General features: G+C 46.4%; 1 protein-coding gene across 24 annotated transcripts in view; it reads left to right on the top strand.

The window, feature by feature from the left end:
• LOC147115349 (cAMP-regulated phosphoprotein 21-like) overlaps positions 1-20,457 on the top strand; it is a 789,554-nt gene that overhangs the window by 652,487 nt on the left and 116,610 nt on the right. For all 24 annotated transcript variants that reach the window (XM_085993832.1, XM_085993820.1, XM_085993830.1 and 21 more), the window contains one exon: positions 16,413-16,491. In XM_085993832.1, the coding sequence (XP_085849958.1) occupies positions 16,413-16,491 (79 nt within the window). The remainder of the gene's footprint in view (positions 1-16,412; positions 16,492-20,457) is intronic.

The raw sequence follows: 20,457 nt of genomic DNA, 5'->3' as shown, positions 1-20,457 counted from the left end.
AGAAATTCAGTAGCGCCCCCAGCCTCGCCAGGACACTAAAAGTAGCGCCCCGGAAGCATTCGCGACCGCCCGCCGGAAATTCAGTTGGAGCGCACCAAAGGGAAGCACAGCGCTACTGGAGGCGCCCCGCATCCCTCTTGGGGCGCTGCAACTGAATATCATAGCGCAACGTGCCGCAGCGCCACACGCTGCAGCACATCGTGCTGCGGTACTGCAGGCCTTCCTCCCCTACTTAAAGGGGAGGGGCCTTGTTCTGCGCGATCTGGGGCCCAGCTGGGCCCCCGAGGATCGCGAGTGCCGGCAAAAGAGCCCGGCACCGAGGAGAAGTGCCAGGCTCTTGGAATGCAGCCGGCACCCCGCGGGGGGGGGGTTCAGGAGGCCGGGGACGGCAGCGCAAAGGGGTGCTGGCAGGCGGCCAGCAACAAAAATGGCCACCCCGCACCTCCTTTAATTTGCGCCGCCTCCGCCGCTGGTAGGCCCCCCTGAACCGGCCGCACATAGCGTCCGGCGGTAAATCAGGGGGCGCTTCCTAATATCGCGGCCGGGGCGTCAGCGGGGCTCTGCGCACACCGATGACGTCATCGGTAGCGCCACCACTAGCGTCCCGCTGAATTTAGCGGGAGGTGTGGCCAATGGCTTGCGACCCACTTAGCGCCCTCTTAAGGCGCTAATGGGTGGCGCAGCCCACTGAATTTCTCCCCCAACGTTTCAGGTCAAAGCTTTCATCAGAATTTGAAAAAGTTGGAGATGTAACAGGTTTTTAAGCAAGTGTAGGAGCAGGGAAAGGGGGGAGGGGAGGAAAGAACAAAAGGGAAGGTCTGTGATAGGATGGAAGGCCGGAGAGATTAAATGTCAAAAGGGATGATGGTCATCAGCAACAGCTGCCATCCGAAAAAATGGGGGGCAGAGGTTATGACCTGTAATTGTTGAACTCAGTGCTGAGTCTGGAAGGCTAAAAAAATGCTTAATTGAAAGATGAGGTGCTGTTCCTCAAACTTACGTTGAGCTTGGGACAGTGTAGGAAACCAAGGATAGAGAGGTCAGAGTGAGCGTGGTCTGGAGAATTAAAATGGCGAGCAAATCAGAAGCTCAGGGTCACACTTGCAGACTGAACGGAGGTGTTCCGCAAAGCGGTCACCCAATTTGAGTTTGGTCTCCCCAATGTGATGAGACCGCATCGTGAGCAGCGAATACAATATACTAAATTGAAAGAAGTACAAGTAAATCGCAGTTTCATCTGGAAGGAGTGTTTGAGGCCCTGGATGGTGGGAAGAGAGGAGATGTTGCATCTCCTGGGCTTGCACGAGAAGGTGCCATGGGAAGGCGGGGTGTTTGGGGGTGATAGAGGAGTGGACCAGAGTGTTGCGGAGGGAACGGTCCCTTTGGAATGCTGAAAATGGAGGGGAGGGGTACGGAAGATGTGTTTGGTGGTGGGATCACACCGGAGGTGGCAGAAATGGCGGAGGAATAATCCGTTGAATGTGGAGGCTGTTGGGGTGGAAGGTGAGGACAAGGGGAATCCTATCATGGTTCTGGGAGAAAGCGGAAGGGGTGAGAGCAGAAGTGCGGGAAACGGAACGGACACAGTCGAGAGCTGTGTCAACCACGGTGGAGGGGAATCCTCAGTTGAGGAAAAAGGAAGATATATTGGGAGCACTGGTATGGAAGGTGGCATCATCAGAGCAGATGCAGCGGAGACAGAAAAACTGGGAGAATGGAATAGAGTCCTTACAGGAAGCGGGGTGGGAGGAAGTGTAGTTAAGGTAGATGTGAGAGTCAGTAGGTTTATAGCCTATCCCCAGAAATGGAGACAAAGAAGTCGAGGAAGGGAAGAGTTGGAGATGAATCATGTGAAGGCGAGGGAAGGGTGTAAATTGGATGCGATGTTGATGAAATTTTCCAGTTGGAGGCAAGAGCAGGAAATGGCAATGATACAGTCATCACTATACCGATAAAAGAGGTGAGGGAGGGGACCTGAGTAGGACTGGAACAAAGAATGTTCCACACATCCCACGAAAAGGCAGATATAGTTAGGACCCTTATGGGTTTCCATAGCAGCACCTTTTATTCAGAGGAAGTGAGTGGAGTCGAAAGAGAAGTTGTTCAATGTGAGAACAAGTTCAGCCTGGCGAAGATGGATGGTGACTGGTTGGGCCTCCTTTCAAGGAAGAAGCGGAGAGCTCTCATGCCGTCCTGGTGGGGGATGGAGGTATAGAGGGATTGGACATCCATGGTGAAAAGGAGATGGTTAGGGCCAGGAAACTGGAAACTGTTAAAGTGGCTGAGGGTGTTGGAAGAGTCGCAGATGTAGGTGGGAAGAGACTGGACAAGGGCAGAAAAAATAGTTGAGATGGGAAGAAATCAGTTCCGTGAGGCAAGAACAACCTGAAACGATGTGTCTACCAGGGCAGTCCTGTTTGTGGAACTTGGGAAGGAGGTGGAAGCAGGATATGCAGGGTTGAGGGACTATGAGGTTGGGGCCATGAAGGAAAGCTCTCCAGAGGAGATAAGGTCAGTGACAGTCATAGAAACGATGGCTTGATGTTCGGGGTCCTGGTCCAGGGGGAGTTAGGAGGGCGTGTCAGAGAGTTGGCGTTCAGCCTCTGCAAGGTAGAGGTCGGTTCGCTAAACAACAACAGCACCACCCTTGTCAGCAGGTTTAATCACCAGGTTTGGGTTGGGTCTGAGAGAACGGAGTGCTGCAAATTCAGAGGGAAATAGGTTAGAGTGAGTGATGGCAGCTGTTGCTGATGATTCTGATATTCCCATTTACACCTCCTCTAGACCCACCTTTTGTTTCTTTACTTCTCCCATTACCATCTCCTTTTGCCTTGCACCATCATCACTTTGGTCATTTAATCTCTCCTGCCCTCCACCCTATCACAGACCTTCCCTTTTGTTCTTTCCTCCCCTCCCCCTTTCCCTGTCTCTGTACTTGCTTAAAACCTGTTACACAGAATCATCGAATGGTTACAACACAGAAGGAGGCCATTGGGCCCGTCGAGCCCGTGCCGGCTCTCTGCAAGAGCACTTCAGCTAGTTCCACTCCCCCACCCTTTCCCCGGAGCCCTGCAAATTTCTTTCCTTCAGGTACTTATCTAATTCCCTTTTGAAAGCCGTGATTGAATCTGCCTCCACCACCTTTCAGGCAGTGCATGCCAGATCCTAACCACTCGCTGCGTAAAAAAGATTTTTTTATGTCGCCTTTGGTTCTTTTGCCAGTCACCATAAACCTGTGTCCTGTGGTTCTCGACCCTTCTGCCAATGGGAACAGTTTCTCTCTATCTGCTCTGTCCAGACCCCTCATGATTTTGAACACCTCATCAAATCTCCTCTCAATCTTCTCTGCTCCAAGGAGAACTACCCCAGCTTCTCCAGTCTATCAATGTAACTGAAGCCCCTCATTCCTGGAATCATTCTCGTAAATCTTTTCTGCCCCCTCTCTAAGGCCTTCACATCCTTCCTAATGTGTGGTGCCCAGAATTGGACACTGTACTCCAGTTGGGCCTGAAACAATGTTTTATACGGGTTAACAACAGAAAATGCTGGAAAAACTCAGCAGGCCAGGCAACATCTGTGGAGAGAAATTAGAGTCGACGTTTCGGGTCGAAACCCTTTTTCAAAACTGGAAAGGAAATGAAATAGATCGAAAGGCAGGGCTGGGGAGGAAACAAAAGAAGTGAAGAGACATTAAGAGGTATTCAGAACGAGACGAGATGGTGATAGGACTAGTGGAGACAAAAGACAGCTCAGATTAGGTGTGAAATGTACTGGCAGAATAAGAGACAGCTGCCATGTAAAAAAAAGAGGAAGTGGGGGGGGGGGAGGGAAAACCAAACCAAAGGGGTGGAAAAAAAAGCATTTTAAGTAAAAATGTAATAGGGGCCGAGGTTATGATCTGAAATTGCTGAACTCGATATTGAGTCCGGAAGGCTGTAAAGTGCCTAATCGGAAGATGAGGTGCTGTTCCTCGAGTTTACGTTGAGCTTCCGTGGAACAATGCAAGAGGCCAAGGACGGTGAGGTCCGAGTGGGAATGGAGCGGTGAATTAAAATGACAGGCGACCGGAAGCTCGGGGTCACCTTTACGGACTGAACGGAGGTGTTCCGCAAAGCGGTCGCCCAATCTGCGTTTGGTCTCCCCAATGTAGAGGAGACCGCATCGTGAGCAGCGAATACAGTATACTAGATTGCAAGAAGTACAAGTAAATCGCTGTTTTACCTGGAAGGGGTGTTTGAGACCCTGGACAGTGGGAAGGAGGGAGGTATAGGGGCAGGTGTTACATCTCCTGCGCTTGCACGGAAAGGTGCCAGGGGAAGGGGTGCTGGGGGTGATAGAGGAGTGGACTAGGGTGTCTCGGAGGGAGCAGTCCCTATGGAATGCTGAAAGGGGAGGGGAGGGGAAGATGCGTTTGGTGGTGGGATCACTTTGGAGGTAGCGGAAATGGCAGAGGATGATCCGTTGAATGTGGAGGCTGGTGGGGTGAAAGGTGAGGACAAGGGGAACCCTATCGTGGTTACGGGAGGGAGGGGCAGGGGTGAGGGCAGAAGTGCGGGAGATAGAACGGACACGGTTGAGGGCCGTGTCAACCATGGTAGAGGGGAATCCTCGGTTGAGGAAAAAGGAAGACATGTCGGAAGCACTGGTGTGGAAGGTGGCATCGTCGGAGCAGCTGCGGCGGAGACGGAGAAACTGGGAGAATGGAATAGAGTCCTTACAGGAGGTGGGGTGGGAGGAAGTGTAGTCCAGGTAGCTGTGGGAGTCAGTGGGCTTGTAGTGAATATTGGTCAATAACCTATCCCCAGAGATGGAGACGGAGAAGTCGAGGAAGGGAAGGGAAGAGTCAGAGATGGACCATGTGAAGGTGAGGGAAGGGTGGAAATTGGAGGCAAAGTGAATGAAATTGTCTAGTTCGGGGCGAGAGCAGGAAACGGCACTGATACAGTCATCAATGTATCAGAAAAAGAGGTGAGGGAGGGGACCTGAGTAGGACTGGAACAAAGAGTGTTCCACATATCCCACGAAAAGGCAGGCATAGCTAGGACTCATCCGGGTACCCATAGCAACACCTTTGATTTGGAGGAAATGAGTGGAGTTAAAGGAGAAGTTGTTCAATGTGAGAACAAGTTCAGCCAGGCGGAGGAGGGTAGTGGTGGATGGGGACTGGTCGGGCCTCTGTTCAGGGAAGAAGCGGAGCGCCTTCAGGCCATCCTGGTGGGGGATGGAGGTGTAACATAATAAGAACATAAGAACATAAGAAGTAGGAGCAGGAGTAGGCCATACGGCCCCTCGGGCCTGCTCCGCCATTCAAAAGGATCATGGCTGATCCGAACCTAGACTCACGTCCACTTCCCTGCCCGCTCCCCGTAACCCCTAATTCCCTTATCAGCTAGGAAACTATCTCCGTTTTAAATTTATTTAATGTCGCAGTTTCCACAGCTCTCTGGGGTAGCAAATTCCATAGATTTACTACCCTCTGATTGAAGAAGTTTCTCCTCATCTCATTTTTGAAAGGGCAGCCCCTTATTCTAAGATTATGCCCCCTAGTTCTAGTCTCACCCATCAGTGGAAACATCCTCACCGCATCCACCCGATCAAGCCCCCTCACAATCTTATATGTTTCGATAAGATCGCCTCTCATTCTTCTGAACTCCAATGAGTAGAGGCCCAACCTACTCAACCTTTCCTCATAAGTCAACCCCCTCATCTCCGGAATCAACCAAGTGAACCTTCTCTGAACTGCCTCGAGAGCAAGTATATCTTTTCTTAAATATGGAAACCAAAACTGTACGCAATATTCCAGGTGTGGCCTCACCAGTACCCTGTATAACTGAAGCAAGACTTCCCTGCTTTTATACTCCATCCATCTTGCAATAAAAGCCAAGATTCCATTGGCCTTCCTGATCACCTGCTGTACCTGCATACTAACCTTCTGTGTTTCATGCACCAGGACCCCCAGATCCCTTTGTACTGTAGCACTTTGCAGTTTCTCTCCATTTAGATAATAACTTGCTCTTTGATTTTTTCTGCCAAAGTGCATAACCTCACACTTTCCAACATTATATTGCATCTGCCAAATTTCTGCCCACTCACTTAGCCTGTCTATGTCCTTTTGCAGGTTTTTTATGTCCTCCTCACTCACTGCTTTCCCTCCCATCTTTGTATCATTGGCAAACTTGGATATGTTGCACTCGGTCCCTTCCTCCAAATCGTTAATATAGATTGTAAAGAGTTGGGGTCCCAGCACTGACCCCTGCGGAACACCACGAGTCACTGATTGCCAACCCGAGAATGAACCATTTATCCCAACTCTCTGTTTTTTGTTAGATAGCCAATCTTCCACCCATGCCAGTATATTACCCCCAATCCCGTGATTTTTTTGTAGAGGGATTGTACGTCCATGGTGAAAAGGAAGCGGTTGGGGCCAGGAAACTGGAAACTGTTAAAGTGGCGGAGGGCGTCCAAAGAGTCGCGGATGTAGGTGGGAAGAGACTGGACAAGGGGAGAAAAGATAGAGTCGAGATAGGAAGAGATAAGTTCCGTGGGGCAGGAACAGGCTGAAACGATGGGTCTACCAGGGCAGTCCTGTTTGTGGATCTTGGGAAGGAGGTAGAAGCGGGCTGTGCGGGGTTGGGGAACTATGAGGTTGGTGGCCGCGGGGGGAAGATCTCCAGAGGAGATGAGATCAGTGACAGTCTTGGAAACGGTGGTTTGATGTTCGGTAGTGGGGTCATGGTCCAGGTGGAGGTAGGAGGAGGTGTCGGAGAGTTGGCGTTCAGCTTCCGCTAGGTAGAGGTCAGTTCGCCAAACAACAACAGCACCACCCTTGTCAGCGGGTTTAATGACAATGTCAGGGTTGGATCTAAGAGAATGGAGTGCTGCAAGTTCAGAGGGAGGTAGGTTGGAGTGAATGAGGGGAGCAGAGAAATGGAGACGGCCGATGTCACGGCGGCAGTTAGCGATGAAAAGATCTAGAGAGGGTAAGAGGCCAGGGGGAGGGGTCCAGGTAGAACTGGAATTCTGAAAGCGGGAGAAAGGGTCAGTCGTGCAGGGGGAAGACTCCTGGCCAGAGAAGTGGGCACGGAGACGAAGGCGGCGGAAAAAGAGCTCAACATCGTGCCGAGCTCGAAATTCATTGAGGTGGGGGCATAAGGGGATGAAGCTCAGGCCTTTGCTGAGGACTGATCATTTGGGGTCAGAGAGGGGAAGGTCAGAGGGGATAGTGAAAACGTGGCAGGAGGTGAGATTGTGAGAAGCGGGGTCAGAGGTTCATCATCCTTTCCAGGCTTTTGTACTCTATACCTCTATTTATGGATCCCAGGAACCCATAAGCCTTTTTAACTGCTTTCGCAACCTGCCCTGCCACCTTCAACGATTTGTGCACATACCCACAGGTCTCTCTGTTCGTGCACCCCTTCAGGATTGTACCCTTTAGTTTATATTTCCTCTCCTCATTCTTTCTATCAAAATGTATCACTTCACGGTTTTCTGTGTTAAATTTCATTTGCCATGTGTCCGCCCATTTCACCAGCCTGTCTCTGTCTTCCTGAAGTCTATCACTCTCCTCCTCACTGTTCACCATACTTCCAAGTATTGTGTCATCTGCAAATTTTGAAATTGTGCCCTGTACACCCACGTCCAAGTCATTAATATATATCAAGAAAAGCAGTGGTCCTAGAACCGACCCCTGGGGAACACCACTGTATACCTCCCTCCAGTCTGAAAAGCAACCATTCACCACTACTCTCTGTTTCCTGTCCCTTAGCCAATTCTGTATCCATGCTGCCACTGTCCCTTTTATTCCATGGGCTTCAACTTTGCTGGCAAGCCTATTCTGTGTCGAATGCCTTTTGGAAATCCATGTACACTACGTCAACTGCATTACCCTCATCAACCCACCCTGTTATCTCATCAAAGTACACAGTCAAGTTAGTTGAACACGATTTGCCTTTAACAAATCCGTGCTGTCTTTCCTTAATTAATCCACACTTGTCCAAGTGACTGTTAACTTTGTCCCTGATTACTGTTTCTAAAAGCTTCCCCATTACCGAGGTTAAACTGAATGGCCTGTAGTTCCTGGGTTTATCTTTACATCCTTTTTTGAACAATGGTGTAACATTTGCAATTCTCCAGTCCTCTGACACCACCCCTGTATCTAAGGAGGATTGGACTATTAAGGCCAGTACCTCCGCGATTTTCTCCCTCGATTCCCTCAGCATCCTAGGATGCATCCCATCCGCTCCTGGTGATTTATCTACTTTAAGTACAGCCAGCCTTTCTAATACCTCCTCTTTATCAATTGTTATCCTATCAGTTATCTTCACTACCTCCTCCTTTACTATGTCTATGGCAGCATCCTCTTCCTTGGTGAAGACAGATGCAAAGTACTCGTTTAGTACCTCAGCCATGCCCTCTGCCTCCATGCGTAGGTCTCCTTTTTGGTCCCTAATCGGCCCCACCCTTCCTCTTACTACCCTTTGACTATTTATATGCCTATACATCTCTAACCTTTTCCAGTTCTGATGAAAGGTCATCGACCTGAAACGTTCACTCTGTTTTCTCTCTACAGATGCTGCCTGACCTGCTGAGTATTTCCAGCATTTTCTGTTTTTATTCCTTAGCATATCACAAAATTGACTTTGAACCCCATAAACTTAATTCCATGGAGAGATTATATAAGAGTTACTTATTATAAGAAAAATAACAAAGAAAATTCAAGAAATTGCATGGCAGAAGTGTGTAACATTGAAAGATGCAGCAGATCAAAACAGAACAAGATTGTCATCTGATGGCCCACACTTCCATTTTTTTGCTCTAACTAAGCAACTAGAGAAAATGAACCCTCGTAATATGTAGACACATCAAAATAGTGCAGAAAGGCTGAGAGGATTAGAAAATTAATACGCATAAATTATGGACACTGGAATAGGAAGAAAAATATCAAAATGTGGAACTCGCTATCACATGGAGTGATTGAAGTGAATAGCATAGATGCACTTAAGGGTAGGCTAGATAAGTACATGTGGGAGAAAGGAATATGTGCATAAGGTGAGATGAAGTAAATAGTGTGAGAGGAGGCATGTGTGGTGCATAAACACCAGCATAGACTGGTTGGACCGAATGGCCTGTTTATGTGCTGTAAATTCTATGTAATCCATGTAATTCTGATTATTTGGCACTTCAATTATTACAAAGAATTGAGATAAATCAAGAATTGGACATAGTTCGTAAAGAAAAGTAAAGCATATACTTGACTGATCTGGGGTCAATCTCCCATTGAAGTTATTAAAAGTTACTGTACTGTGTTTACTTTAACAGCAAGTAAGTTCGTAGAGTCTCAATTTCTGTTCTGTAAGTAGACATTTTGACAATAGACAATATGGTGAAACAATTAATAAATGGGATAGAACGATGGGCTTGGACATAACTGATTCAAGTAGACAACAATAAAACATTGCTTCAAAATAAGCCAGACAGGTGGTACAGAGACACAAATTTAATTCAGAAAGAAAGAACTTGTGGAAACGCAGCAGCCAATTTGCACACAGCAAGATCCCACAAACAGCAGAGATAAATGATCAGATAATCTGTTTTAGTGCTGTTGGCCTAGACATTAGGAGAATTCCCCTGCTTTTCTTCGAAAAGTGTCATGAGGTCTTTTACGTCCACCTGGGGCTTTAATGTCTCATCCCAAAAATGGCACCTCGTCAGTGAAGTGTCCGCCTAGATTATGTGCTGAAGTCTGGAGTAGGTCTTCAACCCACAACCTTCTGATCCAGAGGTGAGAGTGCTCCCACTGAGGTCAGGCGGACATTTTAATGAGCATTAGGAAGAACTTATTACTTCCTACTGGAAGCGCCCAGCCTCCCTCTTGGGATGCTGTGAGGGAGGCCTTCCTCCCCTTCTTAAAGGGGAGGGGCCTAGCGCAGCGCGACCCGGGGCCCAGCTGGACCACCGGGGATCGGAGTTCCGGCAAAAGAGCCCAGCACTCAAGAAAAGTGCCGGGCTCACGGAGCGCAGCCGGCACTCCGCGGGGGTGCTGGTCAGGAGGCTGGGGATGGCAACGGGGGCAGGTGCTGGCAGGCGGCCAGCAACAAAAATGGCCGCCCGGCACCTCGCCTTTAATTAGCGCCGCCCCGGCCACAGGTAGGCCCCCCCTGACCCCGCCGGACATAGCGTCCGGCGGTAAGTCAGGGGGTGCTACCGAAGATTGCAGCCGGGGCACGAGCAGGGTGCTGCACACGGCAATGATGTCATCGCCGGCGGCGGGGCGCTAATGGTTACTGCCACCGCAAACCTCCCGCTGAATTTCACGGGAAGCGTTGGTGGCGCCGTGCACGGGCGCTAGTTGCTTTCTGCCCCATTTGTGCCCTCTTAGGGCGCTAACGGGAGGCACAAAGCAACCAAAATTTTCCCCCTTTAAGTGCTGCTGAATGCTTGCAAGACTTCATATGGTAAAAGAAGGCCTCTGAGAAGATACAAAATGCTGCAAATACTCAGCAGGTCAGGTAACATCCATGGAGACAGAGTTCACGTCTCCGATCGTGATGCTGCCTGACCTGCTCAGCATTTCCAGCATTTTATGCTTTTATTTCAGATTTACAGCATCCGCTTGCAGTGGAAGATGCAGAAGAGGAGGAAGCGGAAAAGGAGGAAGCAGAAGAGATGAAAGCGGAAGAGGAAGAAACGGAAGGAAGGATGCAGCCCAGACAGCCCCTTTCTGGCTGGGATATCCGGGATGGAATCATCCGCCTGTGGTACCAGTGACCACAACTCTTATTCCCCTTTCAACATTAGTCCCACACCTTACCTTCCCTCTGTTACTGACCATCACAGCGTCCTTTTGGCCACAATGCTGAAATAAAAGACACCACAAAGCAAACTTTCCAATCCAACTTTATACATCTATCCATCCAATATGACATCAAGAAATCAACTCATCACCCTTATGCATTCCCTTAGTGACTGTCTTGTGTGTGCCTTTGCCTATCCTACTGATGTCACGCAGTGCTACCCCAGTGGCTGCAGCATGGTTGGTGGAAGGCTGCTGACTTTCAGTGGGGGACACTGCAAATGGCCTTGCAGGGCGACCTTGAGGAGATGGCGGCTGGGAGTGTGAAATTGAGTGACAGTGTTTCTTCTTCTTCTTCTCTCCTCTCCCTCTTCTTGGTCAACCACTGGCTGGGCAGGCTGCGTTTCTTGGGTGTGCGAAATGAGGAAGGCAGAAGGATGGAGTTGTGTTGAGGGGAGGGCGAGAAAGCAAGAGGTGCAAGTGAGAAGGAGGATAGCATATGAGGATACCAGCATCTTGTATCCTTTCAGCCCTGCCACTGGCCAAGGGCTCAGCCATGCTCCTGCCAAGAACAGCCAGCACCGTCTGCTCCAAGGGGTTGAGGCGAGGCTAGGAATGGGAGGTGTCCCTCGTGATTGGTACAGATTGTTGGTAGGTGAGTGATGGGTGGTGGGTGGGAGTCGTGCATTGAGCTGTGTGTGAGGCTAGTGGTGCAGTTGGTTGGAGACGGCTTTTGAAGATGCATTCACTGACCTTGACCACTGGTGTGAGGTCATGAAGCTTTTTTGGGCACTGGAGCCAGGTGTGGGAGCGACACTGCTGGCAGTGATAACCTCGGTGATTGGGTCGCCATCATTCTTTCTGGAGGACCTCCTGGCCCCTGTGGGTAAAGGACCTCTCTTGCAGTGTTGACCCCCTGCACAAAGCTGGAGTGCTGTGTGCGAGACCCTCGGTGCCCCTTCCCTGGCTTGTTGAGCCATTTGTGTCAGTGCTGAAACACTTTTCCCATTTTTTTTTGGTGCGGAAGGGAATTCAGCTTTAAGAGCTGAAGACTCTCATTTGGAATGTTAATGGCTAAAACCCGCACATTTTACAATTTTATTTTCATCATTTCAGAAGGCATTGCCCTTTTAAGATCCCACAATGCTTTGTAACATCACAGCCTCGCTTTCAGAGGCTGTTGAAGCAGCATCGCCGCTTGGGCCGCGCCACGTTGGAGCCTGCGGCCAGGACCACCGCCACCAGGACAGCATTACACTGAGAGTTTAGCGCTGGGACAATAATTAGTCCTTAGTGCCAATTTTTCAGTCCTACCAGCGCCATCATTTTCGGCGGCTGGTAACCCCTGGTTTCGGTGGCACCGGAATCTTTTGTGGCGGCCACGAATTTCTAGGCCATAAACGTTAGGCATGTTCAAAGTATCATTGGATCCAAAGATGGAAAAAAGGGACGAACTTTGGGTTCATTGCTCTTTTGTCCTCAACTTTTCTTATGTACAACTTTCAGCAAACACTGCAGACTTTATTATATTGATATAAAAATCCGGAATTAATTTTTTTCCTGCCATGAATAATTAGAATAATTTTAAACTAAAATATATATTTTTTTAAAACAACAGGTCAATACAGTACTTTGGCAGTTGAAATTTGTCATAACAATTGTGAGCCTGTGCACAATGAATATAACTTTCTGGTGTAAACCCCTAAGTTGCAGTTTTCTTTCTTATAAATTCACATGTTTGCTTCTTCTACAATGTGTGGTGGAGATTGTGATCAGACCATTTTAATTTGACGAAACGTGTAACTGGACTGCCACTAGATAATGATCTAGTTCTTAAAATTAGATTTCATTGTAATAAAGAATTAAAATAGTTTTGAAGATCAGAGCAGAGTTAAACTGTACTATATCGTCCATCTGGTTAATTATATTACAGGATTTTCCTGGTCAAAATATTCTTTGTTCTTGATCCTTTGTCATGATGAAATGCCAGAAGAGTTCAGAATTGGTGTTGGTAGATAAAAGTGGCATCACCAGTTGGGATATGCGGAGTGGCTATCGGGGAAATAGCCCCTATTTTAATCAAACGTTTCTAACGATGAAGTTAAGAATTTACATCAGAACCAAAAACTGATTATATTTACACTCACAAATAAAATTCTGAAACTTCCTTCGAGTACTCCTTTAAATGGATTTTTTAAGAGAAATTTGACTGTTACTTTGACTAGTAGTAGGCACCACATTAATGACTGTTTCAAATGCCATAAACCTTTCTGATTTCAACGAAACAATACAGGTATGGTAATAGTAACCAGCAAGGAAGAACCTTACCAGTTCTTATCTCTGCTATCTGTAGAGGAAGGTTTGCTTCCATACTTAAAAAGAAATTTGTATAATCATGAAATCCTTGTAATTTTTATCCACAAAATCTGAGGGATGGAGAATGCCTGTGGATCATATAAGCTCTCTCTCCTCTTCCCTACAATAAAGAACATAAACAACCTGCCTGTATAAAAAAGTGAGACTTAACCAAGTATTCAGTGTGCTACTACCGCAATGACCCTGTTAATAACCGAAACAGCCACTGTTTAATACCACTACAGCAAAATATTACATCTAAACATACATAAAAAAGCTTGCTCTTACACAGTGCCTTTTATATGGTAAACTCCCAGTGCATTTACAGAGGAGAAATAGACACTGAGCATTAATAGGAGAGTTAGGGGAGGTGACCAAAAGCACAGTCAAAGGGATAGTTTTTGAGGAAGCTTTTGAAGGTGCGAAGGAAGTTGGTAAGGCAGAGGGGTTTAGGGAGGGAGTTCCAGAGTATCGCAAGGCAACTGAAGACTGCCCAACAAGGGGGTGGAAGTTAGAACAGGATTGTAGAGTATCAAAGTAGAGCACTCGCAGGCTGTCGGGCTGAGAAGTGCCAGTGCACTGTATGAATCTTTTCATGTGATGCTGCTTTGGTTTGCACAGATTCCGTGCATTAAGCTGACGCTTTCCTCTCAGAAATTGCGAATCTGTTACTTTAACAACAGCTTCTCAGCAGCAACTTGACAAAGTGCACCTGCTGGATATTTATAGTGCTCTGTGAAACTCATTGTAGAAACGCCTAACAATAAACAACAATCAATATTGTTGATGAATCCTTTGAGCATATTGCCTGCTTTTTTTGTGATGCTTGAGAACATAAATAATGTGGCTGAATATAATATTCTAAGTGCTGGTAGTATTAAAATATTGTGTTTTGCTAAGTAACAGTGTCTGTCTCTTCTATACTATGGGGCAGAATTTATGAATTAATGTACCCACACAGAGCTTCACACAGCATGAGTGCATATCAAGAATTTGGGCATTGAAGGTGGCATGATTTTTCCGTCCAAACAAGTAGAAAAACATGCATGGTGTGCTGACTTTAGCGTCTAAATTGCCGATATGCACTCCGATCATGCAAAATTCAGTGTCTGAATTTGTAAAATCTCCCCATAGTTTCTTCCTTTTCTGAGAGTTGAACGATGATGGAATTGGACTCTCAGTGAAAGTGTGCTCAAAATCCAAAACATTTCTTGTAATCTCCTTGCTTCTGGTATTTATTTTTGGGGAGGTAAATATACTGTGTAATACTTTTATCTGAACTGTTGTAGGATTTATATAGATTATATATTTTATAAACCTTTTTAAATTGATATTTTTTCCTATAATTTTAAAATACTTCTAAATGGGTTTGACATTGACTTGCTATAATGTCCCATCACTTCAAGCTCTTTTTTTGTAACACTCCCTTGTTGGTAAGGCATCTTCGTCAATTCCTCTTCCTAGGCCCCACAATATTCTTGGCCAAAGGACGCCCTTTGCTAATGTCATTATGAGATCGGCTGTGAGGAACTGGGTAGGGGTGGCCCTGGTGCGCCTTCCTTTCATTAATGTTTTCTGTCGCCTTCCTCGCTGCAGAGAAGCACCAGGTCTCTGCACGGTATCTCTCCAAAACAGTACGGCAAACATCAGCCACATCGTGTATGGAAGATTGGGGGTGCAAACACGTACCCTGCAATTCCATGGAGCTCCAATGCTGTACAATGAATGACTCAGTAAAACTTTTATAGAGACAATTCATCTTTTTTAATGCTGTGATTTTAAATTTCTAAAATCCTGTACTTTTTCTGGATTATGGGTGTGCTTACTGAGTTTTTTTTCTTTGGTGAAGGAGAGCCTTGTGTATTTCTTCCCAGATTAATAAAGTTCATCAAGACGACACTTACAATGTGAAGGAGCATACAGGAGAGCTTAATGACTGAATTTACACGGATAATGACACCTCGTATTAAACCTGAATGTTGCAAATAATTTTGTGTGCTGCAGCATTTACAAACGGCACCACTTCAATGGGAGTCAATCTAAACAAAGGACAGGTTAATACGTTTTACTTTGTGGTCAAGTGTCCACAATGCCTCTGATCTGGGTTGTCTTGTGTTAAACCCACAGTCTTAAGATGCAGGGAATACAGTAGCAAGGGAAATTACTTCACAACAAGGCGATGTTGGAACAGAAATTGCTGGAAAAATAATGGCAAGTTCACGGCAGCCGCCATTATTAGTGCGTAAAAAAACCCCAGCAATTTGTGGCGAGGAAGAGAAACGCCATGAGTTGCGAATCGCCACAAATTGTTGGACGATTTTTGCCGCTTCACTGAAATGGGAACTTGCCATCAACCTCCCCATTGACATTCATTGAGAGGCACGAAATTGCTGGATTTGCGCTGTAAATACAAATTAATCTCGCCGCAGCCATTTATGGCTGGAAATTCATGTCGCAAGGACCCTATTAATTACGTGATTTATGGTCCTGACATGACCCTCAACCTTGGATACCCAGAAAGGGAACAATGAAACTGTGGAGTCTCACTCCCGCTGGTAATAAATTGTTCCTAGAGGTTTTTAAAATTTTCAATTTTTTTTTTTACTTTTCCTTTCTGTCTCTTTTTTCTTTCTCTCTTAAACAACTCTCTTTCCCTCTCTTTATTTCTTTTTCTGTATCTAATTTGACTCTAATTCACTCTCTTTCCTAATGTCGTTCACTCTGTTTCTTTATACTTACATTTTATCAGTCTGTGAGGTAGACCATTGGATCAATCGTTCAGCAGGTCCCAGATGCCCGGTTGACATCACCGCACCATTATTAATTCACAATTTCAGCAATTTGTGGCGCAAAGGAAGAGGTAAAAATCAAATTCGTGGCACTCGCTACGACATGCACCACTTCAGCAATTTCTGGGCCATTGTAACTTCCATAGGATAGGCACATAAATGTGCTGCTCCATTTAGTTAATTACTTATGTTTTAAAGTCTTTGCTTCCCCTTAGCCTAGCATCCATACCAATCTGAATTGCTTAAGATGTTTGAGTGAATTGGTTCAGAACTGATTCCAAACTAATGCGTACTGCTTTAGGGTTTAGTCTGAGTCATGATCCTTCACCTCTGTTTTACCAACTTAGGGATGAGTTGTGAAGTTCACCATCTCCAACTCAATGGTCCACATCAAACCTACATTTAATTTATAAATTGGAAAACTAGATTAAAAGTATAATGAATGCCTTTGTTGAAAATATGTTCTTATATTGCAGATTGCAGTCAAGAGTATACAGACTCCACAGGGATAGATTTGCATGAATTTCTTATTAATACATTAAAAAATAATCCCAGGTAGGTACCTTCATGTTTAAAAGGATAACTGTATCCACTAAACATTTTTTTTTAAAATTTTTTTAGAGTATTTAAGTATTCTATATTCTAAAACTTTGCACCGTCAAACTGTATTACGAATTACCAAAATATCTCTCCTATTAAAAAGATCATTGATGAAACAGCAGGTTTAACTTGCGTTTAGGTGTATTATGGAACTAGAATAATGGGGGTAATTTTAACCCCCAAAGAGGGGGGGGTTGGGGTTAGTTCGGGTGGGAGGATAAAATGTTCAAAATCTGAAATGGGAACCCAACTCACTTCGAATCTGCCCACTTCTGGTTTCAATGGAGACTGGTCAAGGGGTGGGGCGATCAATCTATTCTCAGGAGGTGGGTCAGTCATTGAAACCTTTTACGGAGGCTGCATGCTTCCACTTTTACAGGATTTCTATTTTTAACCCATGTTGGCCAGGTTGCCCGGGCCTCGGGAAACCCGACAGTTAAAAGGAGGCGCGAAGGGTCAGATCCATCAGGTGAGTGTCTTTACTGCACTGCTAATGGGCCAGGAGGAGCAGGAGTGTTTCCCCCATGGCCCAAAATCTAACCCTGTAAACCCCCCCCCGCCCCCCCATCTCCACGATCTCCCCTCGGCACACCCCCATTACTGACCCCCGACTCCCCTATGATCTCCACCAATCCCCCCTTGGTCCTCCACGACACCTCCAACGACCCAGTGCCCCTGGGATCTGTACCCTCAACAATCACGAAACTCGCCTGATCCTCAGCTGCGGCCTTTTCCTGGAAAACTTCCAAGTGCCGGTAGGGAATCTGTTTAAAAAAAAAAAAAACGCACACCATGGAGTTACAATTCCATGGCGTTAGGGGAAACCCGCCCTTCTGGGTTTCCCGATCATAACTCCTGCTCCCGCCCCCCACTCCGAAACCACGCCCCAGTGAATATGGAGGCCAATGTGTGTTGTTTAGTATTGAGAAAATTAAGACAAAATGCTGTTTAATTTTTAACTGCCAAAATTTGGCATCATTGTTGGTTAAATGCAACATCGGTTGTAACAAAAATTGAATTCCAACAAAAGAATCTGCCATAAAAATACAAAATACTGGAAATATATAGCAGGTCCATTAGCAAATGTAAGGAGAAAAGAAAGGTTAACCTTTTGGGCGTATACCCATCTTTTGCCAAATAAACTGTCAGAAAACAAGAAGGACAAAGATTAAAGGAAAATACACAACCACGAACCAGGAGGGAAAGGGATAAAGGAATTATTTGCTGGTGAATCAACAGATTTGAACAATATTATCCTTTTGAATATTAATGTAGTCCAGTAACTTCCTTATTCATAATAACCAATTAATAGTTTTCTCGTGATATTATTGCTTCTGTTATTGTGAGTTGCGTAACTTTATATGATTGTGCCATCAATGATAAAATGTTAATGTTTCTATACGTAACTTAAATATACAAATCCTGTGATCGCTCCCACCCTCTTCCTGGAAAGAAATAACTACACAATTAGAAAAGGTCAACTTAAAAGAAGCACTGTCATCATCAGTGACTTTAGTTCTGCAACCTGAGTTTGAATGTAGCCCATACAAAAGAAGTAAGGTTCTTTCCCAATGAGCGCTGTCAGTGGACCTCAAAACAACTGAGATATGATCATTTCAGGCAGCTCCACAGTCACCTCTATACTTAAAGCTCCAGGATGTCATTAAATAGTCACATTCTGAGGAATGGTTCCTCTCTGACTGCCATTCAAAATATGCAACTTTTTGTGTGCATTTGTTGCTGAGTGCTATACTTCACTCTCTAATGGAATGCTTGCATGGCTTTGGGGATAGTCCAGGGGACGCAGACTTGGACATGTATGGCAGACAACTGGCTTAACCATTCATCGCCAGATCTGGCTGGACAACATAAACCACGACCGGGTGCTGTTCTCCTCTGCCAAAACTGTTCACTATTCCAGGATCATCCTGGAATGCAATGATTACCCCCAGCTTCTCTTCTCCCCTACAAACCATCTTCTTAAATCCCCCTTCCCTGCCTCTTCCACCCTCATCTCCAACAACAAGTGTGAGGAGCTCGTGGCCTTCTTTTCACAAAGGTTGAGACCATCCATTCAGCGCTCTCTGCCGCTTCCCTCCCTTCCTCTAGCACACCGGGCAAAGTTCCCCAAAGGATCTCCCCTGCCTTAGCCTTGAGCTCGCATCTTTCTCCAGTTTGTTTCCTATCTCCCATCATGCCCTCTCCGAACTCATCTTGTCCATGAGACCCACCTCCTGCTCCCTAGACCCTAACCCACCTGACTACTGACAACCCGACTTTCCTTCCTGGCCCCCATGTTAGCTGATGTTAAAAGTTCCCTTTCCTTAGGTACTGTCCCCCTCCCCTTCAAATCTGACATCCTCACCCCTCTCAAAAAACCCACCCTTGACTCCTCTGTCCTTGCAAACTACTGCCTGACCTCCAACCTCCCTTTCCTCTCCAAAGTGCTTGAACGTCTTGTCGCCTCCCAAATCCGTGCCCAACTTTTCCACAATTCCTTGTTTGAATCCCCCCAGTCAGGCTTCCGTCTCCGCCACAATACTGAAACGCCTCTCATCAAAGGCACAAATGACATCCTGTGTGACTGTGACCATGGTAAACTATCCCTCCTCATACTTCTCGATCTGTCTGCAGCCTTTGACACAGTTGACCACACCATCCTCCTCCAACACCTATCCTCCGTCGTCCAGCTGCGTGGGACTATCCTCACCTGGTTCCATTCTTATCTATCCAGTCGTAAACAGAGAATCATCTGCAATGACTTCTCTTCCCACTCCCTCACCGTTGCCTCTGGAGTACCCCAAGGATCTATCCTTCTCCTCCTCCTATTTCTGATCTACATGCTGCCTCTCGGCGACATCATCCATAAACACAATGTCAGATTCTACATGTACGCTGATGACACTCAGCTCTACCTCACTATCACCTCTCTCGACCCCTCCACTGTCTGATTTGTCACGCTGCTTGTCTGACATCCAGTAGTGGATGAGCAGAACTCTCCTCCAACTGAATATTGGGAAGACCGAAGCATTGTCTTTGGTCACGCCACAAACTTAATTCCCTAGCCATCATCTCCATCCCTCTCCCTGGCTATTGACTGAGGCTAAACCAGACCGTTCGCGATATGACACCAACATGAGTTTCCGACCACCTATCCACTTCATCATCAAGACTGCTAACTTCCACCTCTGTAACATCGCCTGACTCCAACTCTGCCTCAGCTCTTCTGCTTCTGAAGCCCTCATCCATGCCTTTGTTACCTCTAGTCTTGACTATTCCAATGCTCTCCAGCCCGGCCTTCCATCTTCCAACCTACATAAACTGGAGCTCATCCAAAACTCTGCTCCCGTGTCCTAACTCGCACCAAGTCCCGTTCACCTATCACCCCTGTGCTCATTGACCTACATTGGCTCCTGATCTGGCAACGCCTCTTTTTTTAAATTCTCATCCTTGTTTTCAAATTCCTCCATTGCCTCACCCCTGCCTATCTCTGTAACCTCCTCCAGCCCTACAAGCCTTCGAGATCTCTGCACTCCACAAATTTAGCCTCTTGTGCATCCCCAATTTTAATCAGTCCACCATTGGCGGACTTGCCTTCAGCTGCCTAGGCCCTAAGCTCTGGAATTCCCTAAACTTCTCCGCCTCTCTACCTCTCTCTCCTCCTTTAAGACGCTCCTTAAAACCTACCCCTCTGAACAAGATTTAGGTCATCTGACATGATATCTCCTTATGTGGCTCATTGTCAAATTTTGCTTGGTAACGCTCTTGTGGAAGCGCCTTGGGATGTTTTACTATGTTAAAGGCGCTATATAAACACAAGTTGTTATTATTGAGAAGGGGGAGAATCTGGAAGACCAATCTGACCTTACAAAGCAACCTTTTTGTGAGTCAGTCCAGAGTATGGAGAATTACCCAGGCCAG

This window comes from Somniosus microcephalus, chromosome 7 (genome assembly GCF_052327205.1).
Source record: "Somniosus microcephalus isolate GS21.2 chromosome 7, FLI_Smic_1.0, whole genome shotgun sequence".
In the NCBI taxonomy this organism is placed as follows: Eukaryota; Metazoa; Chordata; class Chondrichthyes; order Squaliformes; family Somniosidae; genus Somniosus; species Somniosus microcephalus.
This window is presented reverse-complemented; position numbering and strand designations above follow the sequence as displayed.